The sequence below is a fragment of the Pavona decussata genome, unplaced genomic scaffold (assembly GCF_977016875.1).
Source record: "Pavona decussata unplaced genomic scaffold, jaPavDecu1.1 SCAFFOLD_94, whole genome shotgun sequence".
Lineage (NCBI taxonomy): Eukaryota > Metazoa > Cnidaria > Anthozoa > Scleractinia > Agariciidae > Pavona > Pavona decussata.
In genome coordinates this window covers 477358-494093 of record NW_028145511.1, presented here as the reverse complement: position 1 = coordinate 494093, position 16736 = coordinate 477358, and the positions used below count along the sequence as shown (strand labels likewise).

Here is a 16736-nt window from a genome sequence, read left to right as displayed (position 1 = left end):
TCTTTCGAATGTTGCATCGGTCGATGAGTGAAGAACGCGTTAGCCGCCTCAATCTGATTCAGAGGTTAGTTGACTGTGATGCTGTGGTGAAAATGTGAGACACGAAAGGGTAAATTAGCCGCCGTAAAGGATTCAAACGCTGATGTTTCGAGCGCTAGCTCGCCGTAAGAATCATGAATCGATCAGCCGTCTTACGAATAGCTAGGTCTAGTATCGAAACGTGAGCTTGAGAATCTCTTAATTCAGTTTACAGCAGCCAGTAATTTACGTTATCAACTCAACCGACGCATGACACAACTTTATCTTCGATCTGATTCGCCCGATGAATCTGATCGAAAATTCACGGCTCTAGGAACCAAACGCTTTGTGAAAATAACACGACAATATCAAGATTCACACTACTCTTTTTTATTTTATCTCACTAATCTATCAGTTGAACACGTAACATCCAATAATCTTTTGTCTACTCTGCTAGCTTTTTAAGGTCCTCGACCCATTCCTCCACCGGTCGTATTGACTTGCACTCGACGTGTACCCTATCTCCCATCCTTTTCATGATTGGCAGGTCCAAGGACATCCTGTCAACTTCCGCTGGATCCTGTACACAAACAACTGCTAGAACCTGTTATACGAGAAAAATAGAAAAAAAATATCATCAGTGATGAAAGTTTATTACTACCGAAACACAAAAAAATCCCACCATTATAATAAGCCCTCCACGACATAAACCCCAAAGATCTTCGTCACGAAAATAATCCCAGGGGAAAATTAGACGATTTCATTTTGTTTTAATGGACATTGATACCTTACGTTCTGCTACCACCTTCCACAAGTCCAGTACAACTCCAGATTTTTTGGCACCCAGAGCCGCTTTCGCTTCCTCGGCCCAGACCGTTAAGAGGTCCTGTTGTGTCATTCCTGTAATACCAAAAAAATCATTCGTTTTTAGTTTGTGGGCAAGATAACATATTTATGGATAAATGACACTCGTAAGTCAGTCAACAAGAGCAAAATAAAAATCAGTACGTTGCATACTAGGATAGGTACCAAACAGTGACCATAGCAGTAGGCCATTTCCGAGTTGCTTTGGACCTCGTTGTAAAAGCGAGGCTAAGAGCAAAGTTTTTGTTATGAAAATTAGTTTTCATTCATATGCAAACAAAACTATTTTTTTATAAAAAGCTTTGCACTTAGCCTCGCTTTCATAATGAGGTTCACAGCAACTCGGAAATGGTCTATTCTCTCCAAGTATTGGACTATGATCATGTATTTGTGTACCGCACATATCACCTAGTCTCATGGCGGTTTAACGTCTACAATTATTCTGTGGGTGAGATCGGGCGTCAGCGTGTAAAGGCGCCACTGGCAGCTGCTATCAGTCCATCGGTTTTGAGTCTCACCTACCCACCAACCCATGCACGCATGAATGTGAAAGACAGATGAAATCAGAAGTAGAGATAGACCGTGCGGGAGGTCGCGGGTTCAAATTCCGGCCGGACAAACACTCAGGGTTTTTAAATAACTGAGGAGAAAGTGCTCAGTGTCTTTGTAATGATATCTGCAAACGGTTAGACTTTCTAGTCTTCTCGGATAAGGGCGATACATGAACCGTAGGTCCTGTCTCACAACACTTGTTTCTAATAATCTGTGGGACACACTGTTCGAAAAGAGTAGGGGACATAATCCCCGGTGTGGTGGTAGTTCGGTGGTCTCCTAACTGAGCTAACCGGTCGACGGTTATACTTCTTCCTTAACCCAATGAATTGTTCTGCCGAGGTTCCGTGCCGGTTTTCCCATTATATCAGTTGATAATAAACTAAGAATATTTTGCTCTAGCTAATAATTCATCCTGTTTCCTAATTCCTTTATGGCTGATATATAACATATTCGTATCTTACCCGGATCATATTCCACAGTAAACTTGAGCAGATAAAACAAGCCTTTCTTCAAGCTCACTTTTTCCTCTTCAAACTTTGTGTCGTTCCCAGCCCTCTCACTTACATCGGAGGCGAATCCTTCATACTGCCTCAGGGGCGTAAACCGTGAGTGCAGCTGGTCTCCAAGGGTCTGGTGAAGAGGAAGGTCAGCAAAGCACGTGTCCAGTACCGAGGGAGATTCCACTGACATCACTGGAAAAACAGCGGGCGCAGATTGGATAACTTAGAAGAAACACTGACTTGGAGACAGCATGTTGCGAGTTCTTATCCGATTATATTAATAGCATCAAATAAATAAGTAGGACGATTTATTATTAGCCGCTTAGTAGTCAGCCTGTAAATACAGCACGCCGCCTCGGCTCATGCTATTTGTTGTAAACTAATTATTGTATGTATGTACACTGGCCAAAGAATCGCTTACTTACCGCAAGGGACACCTAGTTTGGTTGTTGATTGAAAACGTTTCATTTGGAAACAATTCAGCACTGGCATCGTTTTTTTAAGTTTTAACAAGTTATTTGTGTCGCTGAAAGAAAGGGTAGTTAATGAGATCCTTACCACCAAGGACGTTTCTCTCTCCAGAAATCTGAAATAAAAGCAAATAAAAGATTAAGATTAATTTAATTCTTCACATTCTTTTTTGTCATGCCGCAACGAGGAAATCTGCCGCTTTTGGCTTTTGGTTACTCGGGAGGCTTAGGAGCGAAACATGCGCAGTGTAGCTTGTCAAGAGGAACTTAACAAGGGAGGACCCCTCGGGGTCAATCGATATAGCTGGCTATACTGGGGGGAGGCTCCATCAGAAAGTGGTGCCTTTTTCATCCTCTTATTCTGCGAAAGGACGAAGGGCGAAGGGCGAGAATTTTCACCGTATACATATCATCTATTTCATACTATTTCATAACACTGGTGCCAGTGTTATACATTGTGTTGAATCTCTAGCCGATCTGGCTTAGTTCAACGTTTGACCGTCGAATTATGATAAAGTAATCTTGCACAATTATCGTGTGTTTTATCAGAACAATACCCAAATGCATATGGAGTACATAAGCTAAAATATTTTATCATGCCAACCATTGTAAACTAAAGGCCAAAGGCCGCCTTGTCAGAAATGGAAAGTGAGCCAACATGACGCTTCCCTATCTTAGTCGTCACAGAAAATATGTTGCAATGATAAAGTGAGCCTCCTGAGAAATTATGGACCCATGAAACCTAGAGAGAGGAGGGGGTGTACTCCTTATAACGAACTATAGGGGAAGTCTCCGCCCGAAAGGGGTACCATTTTCAGGCTGAAGGTAGGGCAGGTATTACACGAGTTGAAGTATAGAAAAGGATAGAGTAAACTGTCATTTAGGTATTCAAGAGAGGATCAAGGGGTTACCCTTGATCCTCTCCTGAGGCATTTCATAGGGCCTTTTAAACAGGTAATCAGCCAACGGTATAGCAAAGCGATGTGCACAGTGTTTCCTCTGTGGGTATGTGAAAGAGGTGCCATTTTCTGTGAAAGGTATATGAAAGGGTTGCGTGTTCTCTCAAAAATGGTATATAAAAGGGTAATTTAAAACTTTGTAGTAAGGGGCATCCTGGTCAAGTGGCTCTCTCTTATATGTTTCAGCACTTAAACTTTTTTTTTTCATCTCGGCGAGATAACATTCCATCAATACATGCCGCCATCATTGTGGGTTGTAGTCCATGGTGCAGTACATGTTTGAATTTTTTTTTTTCAAATAATGTTGTTAACAGAAGAAAAAAGGGAATCTGAGCGTTACCAATTTATAGGAAGAAGTAACTGATAGTTAAGATATTAAGGTGATTAAAAAATGAAAACCGATTAACAGACAATTACCAGACAGTTCATGCTACCAAGCCAGTGTGCTACATAAAACTATGACGGCGAAACTGTCTGGAAGTGTTCATTTTTTTAAACTCCCTTCAAACCACACTCTCTTCCAAATGTGCACCGTAATGTAAGTCACCCTCCTCCCCCCCCCCCCCCTCCCCTTCCCGGGCCATAAAACGCGCGGGGCGCAGTATCACCTATTTTTCGTGTCACTTTGGATAAACAAAAAACATATTTGCATGGATCCAAACGCTAAAATAATGGCGCCCAGTTTTGTTAACAATAACCCTATAAGTGCACAGACACGCACTAGTATTATTCATCTTTGGTTGCGGATGGCTAGCTAGGATGGAAATAGATTGCAACTTAAACAACATCGACCTATTTTTTGAAGTTCCTGAGGGTAATGTGAGCGTAATGAGGAATGAGGAATGCCAACGTCACCATCGTATTTGGAGAAATCATTCCATATTTTCCTCCCGGTGCTCTTAGGGCAATTTCATGTTAAAGAAGGGGTTCTTATCAAGTATTTGATCAATTTTGATCAACATGCAGCAAAATCTTCGTGGCACTGCCCCTTCAAGTGTTGCTTAGCTTCATCGATCTTCATTCATTTCCGGCTTTTATTGTTACCTATGGCACATCAAGAAATATCTTCCATAATCTTATTATTTCTCTGCTAGTACGGACAGACAGGAGCCCATGGCAGACTATAAAGAGAATTAGATTAGCGATGTCGCAACTTGTAGAAACTTGTACACTGACTTCTGATCTTATCCTTATTGGCAAAATCTCTTGATGACGTGCTAATGCCGTGATAATGTCTTATCAGTCATGTCACGGTTATCTCTCTTTTACGGTGGTTTCTTGCGAACATTACTTAAACACCGCCTTTCCTACGATTTGTGCGTTAGGAGGAATTTAGACCCGCTTTAAAATGGATCTCATTAGTTTCCGGATTGTCTTAATTGCAGCAATATAATATTATCACCGGGCTCATTCAATTCAAGGTGTGAAGGGAGGGCGCTTCTTGAAACCCTTACACTATTTGAAACCAAAATATGTGATTTTTCCCATCCTATTTGAGATCATGCAAATCCTACAAATTATCACGTTAACCTGCTACAAAAATACAAGAAGCTAAATTAGTCGCCGAGCGCGAGCGTGAAAGCGGCAAACATGTGAGCAGGCCTGAAGTGGCCATTTTACTCGTGTAAACCACACGCAATCCCAGGCCAACCTTACCCTATTTCAGACCAAAATGTGTCAAAATCTATACCTTATTTCAGAGCTTAAGGACTCAAAAACCATACCCCGTTTGCATATACCTATATAGCTTTTAGAATAGTATCCCCCTCGTTCCTCCTCCCTCCTCCCCTGGACAAAGTCGTGAAGTTGATGGTTCTGTCGACCAGGCCCCGATTGTCCGAAAGGGTGGATCAAACTAAGTCACCATCCAGTGGTGCTCCAAACCAAATTCTCCAAAAGTACTCCAAACAACGCTTTTCGCAAGTTTCCAAACAATTCCATACTTAAATTAGACATACAGGTGTACACATCTACTCTATACACAAATTATAGGGCTATAGGGAAATTCTTGCACACATTTATTTGCCGCATAGCAACCTATCCAGTGGATAAAACTATCCGCTCTTTGAACAACTGGGGCCGGGCCTCTAGCACATAAACAGAAGATTAAACAGTGGATTACATAAACAACTGATATCTTAAAAAGTAGGAGGATACATGAGAAAGATGCATTTTATCAGTCACTGACACTTGCATACTCGGAAAAAGAAATCCGAGTCAAATATATGACCTTCCAAACATGCGGTTTGAAATCCCTTGTACCGTATACCGGCAACAGAACGCCGGAACGGCGGGTTGGCGACACTAACAACGCTCGATTGATTCAAATTTATGTCACCACATATTATTAAACGCTTATTCAGGCTCTGTTGAAAAAACGTCAATTAAGGAACAATGAAGGTTAACTCTGATATAGTTGTAATGTTTGTTGTTTATCGCTAAATACCTTCTGGATTCTCAATTCTTTTCATACCAGTTTCCCAAGTGACGTAAGTAGGTTTGATAAGGTGTCACTTTTCTAGTAGGGATCACGACTTTCAAGACAAGAAGGAAACCTACTAATTTTAATCCGATTTGCAGCAAGTTAAGTGTTTAATTTCAACGTTCTTAGTGCGAAGATAGCTGAAAACAAATACACTTGCTATCGAACAGAAATAGAATTATTAAATCCTAGTAACATCCACCCGGTCAATACCGATGAGTATTGCACATCAGATTGACCGCTCTGCTCAATATAAATTCTTGAAATAAACAAGAAACAAATTACTCGAGGGTTAAGGTCATGCCAAATAACCGGCTATCGACCGTATCGATTTATTGTAATACATGTACTGTTTGGCCAGATTTCAGAAAAAAAAACTAATAAAAGTATTTCTCTGTGATATCATCGGATAAAAATAAGTTCGCGCGAATTAAATATTTGCACGCAAAGTTCGCAGATTCCTTAAAGTCTGTAAAACGTTTCTATTAGCAGTGAAAGATTATCGTGAATAAATATTAGCACAAACAGTGCCGGCCCAGTTACATAAACAAAGTTAAGCTAGCTTTAAGCTTTAAGCTTTACGCTGACTACAAACAGATTTAAATAAAATCGCATATTCATGTTGGAGTGCGAACTACTAGACTATTTCAATCTCGGCAATTATAAAAAATTATATATGCGCTCAAAGTGTTTTGCTTTAAGCCTTATGCTATATAAACTACAAACAGATTTAAAACAAAATCTCATGTTAGCCGGTGCGACTGTCTACCGGCTAGAAAAAAAATATACACGCTACATTATTTGCGCGTTAACAATTCGCACCGTGCAAATATTCAAATATCTGACTGACCCACCTTGAAAGCGTATTTCATGATTCCTTGATCGTATAATTTAAATGCGGACTTTGCATGCTTGAGCCACAACTTGTACAGTTCCTTCGAGGTCATGCCGTGGTAGTCTAAGCTTGTCTCGAAATAGTACAGTAGTGTCATTGCGATTGTGAACAGGCTGGGCAGAGTTGAAGAAATTGCTTCCTTGGGACAAATGGGTGGATTTAGCTTCCTCAAAGACACTGGAACCTCGAGTGGTTCTTTACGACGCGGATTTCTAGTTAAAAGCGGATGCCTTGATTCATTTGAATAATGATTGTCTGAGCTCGCCTCTTAATGTCACCAACCGGATTGAAGGTGAAAGGTTAGTGAAAAGGAAGACGCGGTGCAACCAATAAGGCTGCTTTCTTTCACTTGAAATCTGATTGGCCAATATATATTTCATGTACTTCGTTTTTGTTGTACTTAACGCTTTAAAATATTTTTAATTCCTCTTTGTCTTTTAAGAAGTCGGATGTAAACTTATGTTCTGTATCTGAAGAATTTTTCTCCAAACTTCAAATTGATGAAAAAAGTAAAGGAAGTCTCACGCATTTGGATCGTGTATTAATTAATTAATATGTCTTCGTCTCAGTAAGGTATGAAATTAAGAGAACACTATTTCCAATTAAAACATCCACGTCTGAATAAATTATTGCTTGTTCTTGTATTACTGGCTCAGACAAATGTAAAAGGTGACAGTGTTGTGGGTTTTTGTGGTTTTACATCCTCGCCGAGGGAAGTCGCTCCTTCGCCGACATGTTTTTAATGAAGCAAAAGGCTAGACTTTCAATTTCTTCGCGGTAACTATTTTCGCCCGTTTTGACTTTAGCTGTTTGCCGATCTGTTCTTGAGTGAGCGAACAAACAGGTAAACCAGACAAACGAAATTTTATAAGAATCCAATATCTTGCATGCAGTTGTCAATATCCTTAGTAGAGTATTTTGACGCGACAGAAGTCCAATTAGTCCAGTTTTCATTAAAAAAATCCCCTGTGGTTGTTCACCAAAGAGGGACTGAAAAACCGACAGCTGATATAACTACGATATCTCAGCCAGGGAGGTATGTCTTTGATGCGAAATTTAATCGCAGGTGATTTGAATGTTCGGTCGAATGAATGGAAACAAATTAAACTAGACAAATATTTTGTCTCTCTTACAAATTAAGCCATTATACTTGCCATGCGGCGCTAAAAAAGGTTTTAATAATTACGTTTCCTGCTTTTAAGGTCCGGCCATTGCTTTATCCAGACAAAGTGAATTGGTCCATGTCAAGATTTTTCACCGCAGCTTTTAAGCATATACGTCATAAAAACTAAACATTTTAGACTGCTATGCGTTTCACACATGACAAGAAAAAGGTCATGTGCGTTCACAAAATACTTTCTTTTATGCCAAGATTCTCAATCTTTACTTTTTTGGTTTCGAGATTCGTAATAAGACTCTTATCTACTCTGTAATTCGAATTTTTTTTACGATGTTGACAAGTACTTACTGAAAAGACAAGTCCAATATTTTCACTTAAGAAATCCACTTTAATTTTAGCTTGCAATTAACTGTGAACTTCAAATACTTTTTAAGCAAAATAGTAATTATGCCAAAAGCAGAAAATAAGACCTCATTGTCTCCTATAGAACTTTTTTTACTGCATGCCTCCCGGTTGAACTCCAATGCAAACCTGTCCATTCTTTTTGCCTATTCTTACAGGTGTGGACTTGTGCACGACAAACCCCCTCATCACCCTTGATACAACTTAATAGGGCGCATTCTGGATACATGCTAGGATTCTTTTAAGTTTCAAGCCTTTTATCTTTGTATATCTTAGAGGATTTAAGCTCTATGGCGCCATAATACGGCAGGGAACACGGCGCCATATGAATCTGTCAGATTAAAAACGGAACTGAAAAAATTAAGTTGTATATAAAGAAGAGAAAAGCGGAAAATGATGAGTTTGGGGGAAATTAAGAAAACTTCAGATTTTAAAGTGATGAAATTAAAATTTGTGGTTAATAATCATAGATGGAAGCCATAATGAACATTAGAGAGTCTGTTGATAACCCCGGAATTTGCTCTCACATGGTGATCTTAAGCTTGTGGTGGCCGACTGTCTGGTGGTCGGTACAACATTTTTATCTCTAACATAGTTCTTCCCAAACTCATATTCAATTTCATAAAACCTCAACTACTATTGTTACTGCGCACACGTTCTGCAGATCTCGTGATACTCAGTTTCCTATGGGTGGTGGCCACTAATACAGGGATATTTTTGCGCAGTTTAAAACTATTCGGAGAAAGAGGAACTTAGCAAGTGCTTTCGGTATCCAAAAAGAAAACTGGGGGTAACCATGCATTTTTCAGAGATAATAAAGCTTTAATTTAAAAAAAAAAAAAACGCCATACATTGCTTTGTATTTTACTGCATTTTAGAATAATTGTTGCTTAATTATCTCTAAAAAATGCGTGGTTACCTCCAATTTTCTTTTTGGATTTCCATAGCCCTTGCTAAGATCTGCTTTTCCCGCATAGTCATAAACGGCGCAAAAATACTTCGGTATTAGTAGGCACCGTCCTTACCACCTGACTGACGGGTGTTCTGGAGGAGAAGTGCGATTATCATATTTTTTCCTCGATTGACGTGAAGATCCATTTGTTACTGCCATAACACAAATGTTAAGACCCTCCGCTGAGTTCGGTCATCTTTTTGTCTATTGTTTGGCTGAACTTATTGTTTCTCGCAATTCTCATGTTTTCGCCAAAGCTTTACAAGTTAAAATACAAAACTGAATGCAAGACTGGCACTACGGAAAAGAGCAGATTTATTAGTGACCAATATTTCGACTAATAGAATCAGTCTTCCTCAGGGCCAGAGCTATACTCTGCCTTACATTCAGTTTTGTATTTTCACGTTCAAGTGACGCCTGACACGAGGTCTTTCACAAGAGAGATCCGGCAAAATTACCAGCAAGTTTAATTCCTGCGTTGTGTGGACCTCTGAATTCAAAAGTTTTTCTATTTACAAGTTAGTTTTGCCGACTATTCGTCACGATTTCCAACATGTCGAAACCTTGCGAAAACTTTTAATATAGGCTTCCAAAGCGGCTAAGCAAGTGAAACAGTTACAACACGCCCTTTCTTTTCAACTTATTAGTTACTTTTCTATTTTTTAAAGTGACTCTTCAATATCTCAATACCACTTACATGACAATTCAGCACCACAACTCACAGGTTAATTTTGATTCGCTAATTCCAAAACCCGCAAAAATGATTTGCATAGTATAGAGGGTAAACCAGTATAACCAATCAGGATTAACGTGGAGGGCGCACTGAGTAAAGTTAAACCTGATTGGACAAAAAAACAATAGGTTGGTTCTGATTGATTACACAAGTTATAGCGGAAAAAAGAAGAAATGTTATCTTGACACGTTCTTACCCTTGCCATCGGAATCGATCGGCTGCTGGCGGAAGCCCGACGCCACGAGCGGCGAAGCTCTTCGCTCGTGTCATAATAAAGACAGTTAGAGACTTCGACCGGAACTGAGATAACCACGTGCGCAAAACAAAGAATAAGTCCTATTATTATCCGATCCGACGGGAATCGAACCCATGATCTTCTGCTCATCGGGCGGATAATGCAATTACTGGGACAGGTCTTGCGTTCGATTCCCGTGGGGGAACATCAGGGTTTTTCTTTGTGCTGTACTGATCCTCGTAACGAGTTGAACATCAAACCGGCCATTCTCTTTGTCGACAATGTTGTAGAGTATTTTGAGCTACTGCAGAGAACACGAAGAATGCGACGCAGCCGGATTGATTTTCTAGAGTACAGTGATCTAACGGGAACTTTGAAATAAAGACTGCTACGTACACAGTCTGAGGGATCAGAGACTGTCGGGCGGTCTGGATTCCAATAGCCCTTGCTCTGCTTTTCCCGCATAGTCATAAACCGCACAAAAATACTTCGGTATTATAATCAGCTAAAATATTTGGAGGCACCGTCCTTAATACGGGATTTTTGCGGGCTTTGTCGGTCCTAGACTCTTTTGCCCGAGAATACGCAGGGAAGAACGCAAAAGACTTTGCGAGTTGCGCCGGCGCCCGCGCTACTCGCGGCTTTACCGCTCTCGCGCGTGACTAGAGTTCTTCCCTGCGGATTCGACCGCGGACTCTCGACCAAAAGAGAAGAGACTTTACGCAAACACGACGCCGACGGCAACAATGCTGTGCACGTGCATTACAAATTTTGATACATTTCGTCACCATCCTCGGCCAAACAACAACGTGAAATACCCCAATTCAAGCTTTCTGATGGAGAACGTGAGCACATCCATGACAGTAAATTTTCATTCTTTATGCTAACTTGAAGACCGTTACCACAAGTTCTGTTACTGGATAGTTCGGCCACATTGTAGAAGTTGAACGCATTGGAATAAGCGCAAAGTAGTACAAGTAACACAAACGTGTATTTTCAAGCGACGTTTGCCGGTCCCCTCCCCCCCCCCCCCCCCCCCACCCCCCAGCGCCTATAGTTGAACGCGCGCCCAGCTTTTCTCGGCCATCTACAATGAGTTTCAAAGCAGTCGAAATATATTATGCTGCTTCGCCATTTAACGCGGCTTCTTTTATCCCGACTGCTGTTAACTTTTAAAACGATGTCAGCTCGAGTAAGACCTTTAGTGGCCCGCATTCCCGCCATCGAACTTCCTCCTCAACTTCAGCAAATCGTAGACAAAACCGATAACGATTTCGACATGATAGTAGCAAATGCGAAGGAAATCAGCAATGAGCTCGCCCAGAAAGTTGAAGGATTGGTACACTACTCACCAGGGCATTACCACATCGACGCAAATTTGATGGATTCATTTCCAAAACTCAAAGTTATAAGTAACTGTGGGGTCGGTGTAAATCATATCGATATAGGGGCCGCTAGCGAGCGTGGAATTGCTGTTGGAAATACACCGGATGTTCTCACCGACTGTACGGCCGACATGGCATTCGCTCTGTTGTTGGCTTCTGCTAGAAATGTAGTTGAAGGAGACAGAATTGCAAGAAGTCCTGGAACTGAGGAGGTACTCGCTCTATATATAGCGTAGTAAAAGCTTTGGCACTCGATGGTCGAAAAATACCTTGAACCGTATAAATGGATATTTTTTTTCATATATGCGTGACCACTTTGCTGTAGTCACGTTGATTGACGTCACGGTGTTTGGTGTGACCTTCTTAGCCTTACAGAAAGGGCGTTATTTTTTTACGCATTTTGTGCTTGCCTCTTGTCTGCAAACACAGTGAACACATGCACACCGGCATTTTCACACATGTGAAAGTGTTTTCAGCATTGGCCCATAACAAAGTCATGTCTTTGACCAGTACTTTAAAGGTGGCCCAACACAGTTTGCGCAGGCTTGAGAGGGTCATTCTTTTAATGATGATAGTAAGCATGCGGTAGGGTTGTGGTAAGCAAAATGTGGCATTGATAAAATGATCCCTTAATTTTATATTAAATGGGTCACAAAGTTAAGTTCTGATAGCTCATTTGTGAACCTTTTTCTTTCATCATCAAACAAAAATGCAATTTCACGAAGAGCGAAGCCTTATTGCACACTTTTAATCTTTGCTGTAAAAACCCAATTAAAAGCCACGCATGTGCATTGGACCAAAAAATTGTGACTGGTTGTTTTAGTGGAAATGAACTGTTTTTTAAGGAACCACTCGTTAAAATTTCGTGAAATTTAGCAATACAGTAGTTCTCTTAAAGCGTGACTTGCCTGCAGACAAAAATCCAAATCTGACCGAGTGTATCTTCACAAAACATTAAAGTGCAAAACGTATATCTGTTAAAGTTACATGAAAGAAGTGTCATTATTTCAGTATGTTGTGAGTTTGTTAAGAGATAAAAAAAATGGAAAAAAACCTAACAAGTGCATTTTCTCAAAAATTATGAAGGAAAACTGTTGTTTGTAGATGGTCAATAGCTCACTGTGTTGCCATAGCAAAGGGACCTAGCTCAACAACAAATAATGCTTACTAACACCTGTATACTAGAAAACTGTGTTCGGCCACGTTGAAGTGTTTGGCAAGGACTAGTATATGCTAAGTGGAAATTTGACCCTGTATTCAAATTGCTCCAGACTTCTCTCCGATCACTCTTGGCAAACAGACCAGCATTATTGGACAAGAAATGTAGTTTCAGGTTAATTTTCATTTTCTTCTAACTCGAGCTTGAGGCTTAAATTCACAGAATTAACTGGCCAATTTTTTTTGACAAAAAACCACAACAAAAAGTCATATAGTGGGTTTATAGTTCTTGAAATTTTAACATTTTCAACATGACATTATTGATCTGTATGCCAGTTTATCTAGAACATATATTTATTTAGAGCAATTTGAATTTCATGCCCAAATTTCCCCTTAGCATTCAAGTCTTTGACCAACATTATATTTTTCCTTTCTCAGCTCTTGAATTAGTCTGAATTATTTAAGTATTTTTGCATTGAAAAGAAAAGAAAAACAGTGAATGACGTAACAATAATGGTAATAATAAACGTGACAGTGTATTAGAGGCAGATACATTTTCATGTGCTGATATTTTGTCCATTAAACTAATTTTAGGCCATCTAATAATTTGATCATTGGTATTTTACCTCTGAATTGTTGTTAACAGTTTAGCCATTTGCATGGCTATTACGGTGCTGAGGTTAGTGGATCAACTATTGGAATTGTCGGCATGGGAAAGATTGGGTATGCTGTTGCAAGACGAGCCAACGGCTTTGGCATGAAAGTTATCTATCACAACAGGAAAAGGCGAGAAACAGATGAGAAACAATTTGGTGAGTTAAGAGTTATTTGTTTCCATTCAGTTTGCATTTGAATCGAAATATAGCTTGAGGAAGTGCTCTGTACCATCTTTTCTTCTTTAAACATGGATATAAAAAGTAGAACAATGGCCTTACCAAGCCATCAGTGATTTTATTGTTGACACTGAATTGTCGACATGGTATTATTAGCGTGGCAGTGGTGATATGGAATATTAACAGAATAAATTTCAAAAGACTGATATTAAAATTTGCACAAGGCTGTTGTCTAAGAAAAATTTCAAGGAGCCCATAAGGCCAAAAGCCAAGAAGTTAGTAGCCTGCGAGCAAGCTCTCTTGGGGGTGGGGGACAGGAGGGGAAAAAAGGAGAGTATTGGGGGTTGTATACAAATTCCTGAGACATCCTGAGACCCTCTCCCCTTTCCCCCTCCCACGCCCCACCCCCAAGAGAGCTTGCTCGCAGGCTAAGAAGTTAGGAGCCCAACATATGAAGTGTTAGGTGCTCCTGCAAAAAATTTAGGTGCCTGAGCATTTTCTTTGGTGCCCCAGGCTACCGAGTTCCTGTTAGCCAACAGCCTTGTTGTGTCGTGAAAAACGGGGAGTTGCTTAAAAAAATAAGCAGGAGATCTTGTGGTTGAATAATTTGCAGTAATTTTGGTAAAATAATCTTTTTATTGAGAATGATTTATTATTCAGTGAGTGACACAGGCATACTCAGAAAATAGGAAATCCAAGCACCCCTATCAGGAGTTGAACCTAAGACCTTCAGATTACTAGTTTGGATGCTCTACCACTGAGCTACAGGAGACTTGTGTGAGCTATGGCCATTAAACTATGTTCAGGCGGTGTGCGTCACGAAATTCGACCAATCAGAATGCGTTATTTGATCAGTAGTCTTCGCGCCCAAGAACATCAGTCTGGAGAGGTCAGCCTGTCGAAAATTTCGTCCTTAACGAAGTCTGAGACATTTTTTCCCGGTTTAAATTTGTTTTAAAGTTAGAGGAACAATTTGGCGAAATGCTGGTCAGGTTACTTTTTAAACTGAGGCATTTGTTCGCATTTGTAGCCATTTCAAAGGTGACGACCTCGCGCCTGCCGCCATGTTGTTTTGGTCGTTGATTTACTGCATTTCTTGAGGCTAAAGCTACTTACTCTTGCTGGGTTTGGCCAATAATTTTGCACGTTAAGCTAGCTTATCCTTTCTACTTTGGAATTTTCGGGGTCTACCCGGGTCTACCCCTTATGGTTTTTCCGTTGGAAGCTGTTGAACTAATAAAGAATCTATGAAGAGATCGTGTAAACCAAGTAGCTCAAATCCCGGGAAACCGACCAGAAAAGCAAACGGGCAAATGCTATTTCTCTTCAAGAAATCCAAGAAGGAAATATAGATCACTTTCACCCTGAGGTAAAAAAGCAAACTAAAAATGAGCGAAAGCAATGAAAAATAGACTGCAAGGAGTCGGACTTTTTCCTCACTGATTACGCGCGAGAAGTGACAGTAAAATTATGCAAATTCCAAAAATGAACTCTGAGCTACAGAACTTAGGAGAAAGAGACCGCTCGACCGCTCGCGGTCTAAATATAAATGTATAAAAAAGCGTCTATAAGCAGACGCGACGGCACCTAATACTAGTATAAGAATAAACATAAAAAAATTCTTGCCTTCGATTGTCTCCGAACCGGGAATAACTCAACGAAATTGCCTTGTCAATATCCAACAAGAAGCATCTACCACTGCCACTAGACCGTTAAAATTTGCCAAATTGCTGTCTTTAGTGATAGTTTTTGGAAAAGAAAGCAAACTATGAATGCCCAGTTTCAGTGCGACTGTAAGTCGACCTAAGTCTTACGTTCGGGAGATGTTTACTCGATCGTGACCAGAGGCAAATGAGCCATTTCCATATTTTTACCCAACACCCTTTGTGGGTGGTGACGCACACCGCCTGAACTATGTTCATATTGTAGATTAATGTTTTAATTAAGACCAGTTTTGTTAAATTTTTCTAGAAATATTGACGCCAGACTGTTTACAAGGGAAAGAGTGGTTGAGAGCTATCCATTTTATAGCATCAGTCTCAGTCCTAGGTTTTAGCCTTCTTTTAGCCAGAAATGATATTTATTTATTGAAACCTGGTTGTCCTGCACGTCTCCCAAAAAAGTTTTGGGTGAAATTTCACTGATTTTTTCCAAAAAAAAAAAGTGCTCACAGAAGACCTGGTCACCCATCTGGCTAAACCTTATTTCTCAGTAATTTAGTGTTGTATGTGTTTTAAAGGTGCCCTGTACTGCAGCACATTAACAGAACTCTTGCCGCAGTCAGACTTTGTAGTGCTGTGCACCCCTCTGACGTCTGAAACAAAGCACATGATAACAGCAAAAGAACTATGTTTAATGAAACCAACAGCGACACTGGTCAATATCGGACGTGGTGGAGTTGTCAATCATGATGACTTGACAAATGCACTGCAGACTAGAGTTATAAAGGCTGCGGCACTTGATGTGACAGAACCAGAGCCTCTTCCAAGAGACCATCCCTTATTAAAATTGCCTAATGTCACTTTTACACCGCACTTTGGATCAGCGACTGCTAACACAAGAATGAAAATGATGGAAGTGGTTATGATGAATTTAAGAGCTGGCTTGAAGGGGGAGAAGCTGCCTTTTGGAGTTAATTAAAAGTATTTAATTATACCCACTGGCATTCGGTGTTCTTTTCTGTTGGGGTGGCAGGGGGGAGAGGGGGGGGGGGGTTGGGGAAGTGGGTGACAAAGTCATTTGACTAAAACTTATGTTGCTGACTCAACATAAATTCCTTAACCTGCAGTAACCTGCAGGCTTAATGTTGCTTTCGTGTTATATTCCCTAGCAATGATGTTGCCCGTATATCCCACAGAAGTGGTTGATTTAATTAAACCAAACAAAAGAGAAATATACTAGATCACAGGTTATTAATCACTGTCACTTGCCCAGCTTTTTCCCAAATAAAATGTATGCATGCCACTCAAAGCCAGAGGGTTTTGAGTGTTAACAATGAATGTAAAAGCAACTCGGAAATGGCCTATTAGCAACGGCTGTTGGAATCCAAAACAAATTGGGAATAACCACACTTTTTTATAATTTTGCTTCAATTTCGAGAGAAAATGCCATAAATTGTCCTATATTTTAAACTCCCCTTTGTACAAAAAATGTGTGGCTACCCCCAGTTTTCTTT

The 16736-nt window shown here is 40.2% G+C and overlaps 2 protein-coding genes across 2 annotated transcripts; one reads left to right on the top strand and one right to left on the bottom strand.

Moving 5' to 3' along the window:
- Positions 1-386: 386 nt before the first annotated feature.
- LOC146473221 (uncharacterized) lies at positions 387-7003 on the bottom strand. Its single transcript, XM_085118454.1, has 5 exons — positions 6703-7003; positions 2496-2523; positions 1899-2129; positions 806-918; positions 387-622 (listed from the first exon to the last, which is right to left on the bottom strand). Exons 1-5 carry the CDS (start codon positions 6838-6840, stop codon positions 464-466), a joined length of 669 nt encoding a protein of 222 aa, XP_084974580.1. The 5' UTR covers positions 6841-7003; the 3' UTR covers positions 387-463.
- Positions 7004-11277: 4274 nt separating this feature from the next.
- LOC146473220 (uncharacterized) lies at positions 11278-16216 on the top strand. Its single transcript, XM_085118658.1, has 3 exons — positions 11278-11782; positions 13375-13540; positions 15801-16216. The coding sequence occupies exons 1-3, from the start codon at positions 11306-11308 to the stop codon at positions 16199-16201; spliced, it is 1044 nt and encodes a 347-aa protein (XP_084974784.1). The 5' UTR covers positions 11278-11305; the 3' UTR covers positions 16202-16216.
- Positions 16217-16736: the final 520 nt, after the last annotated feature.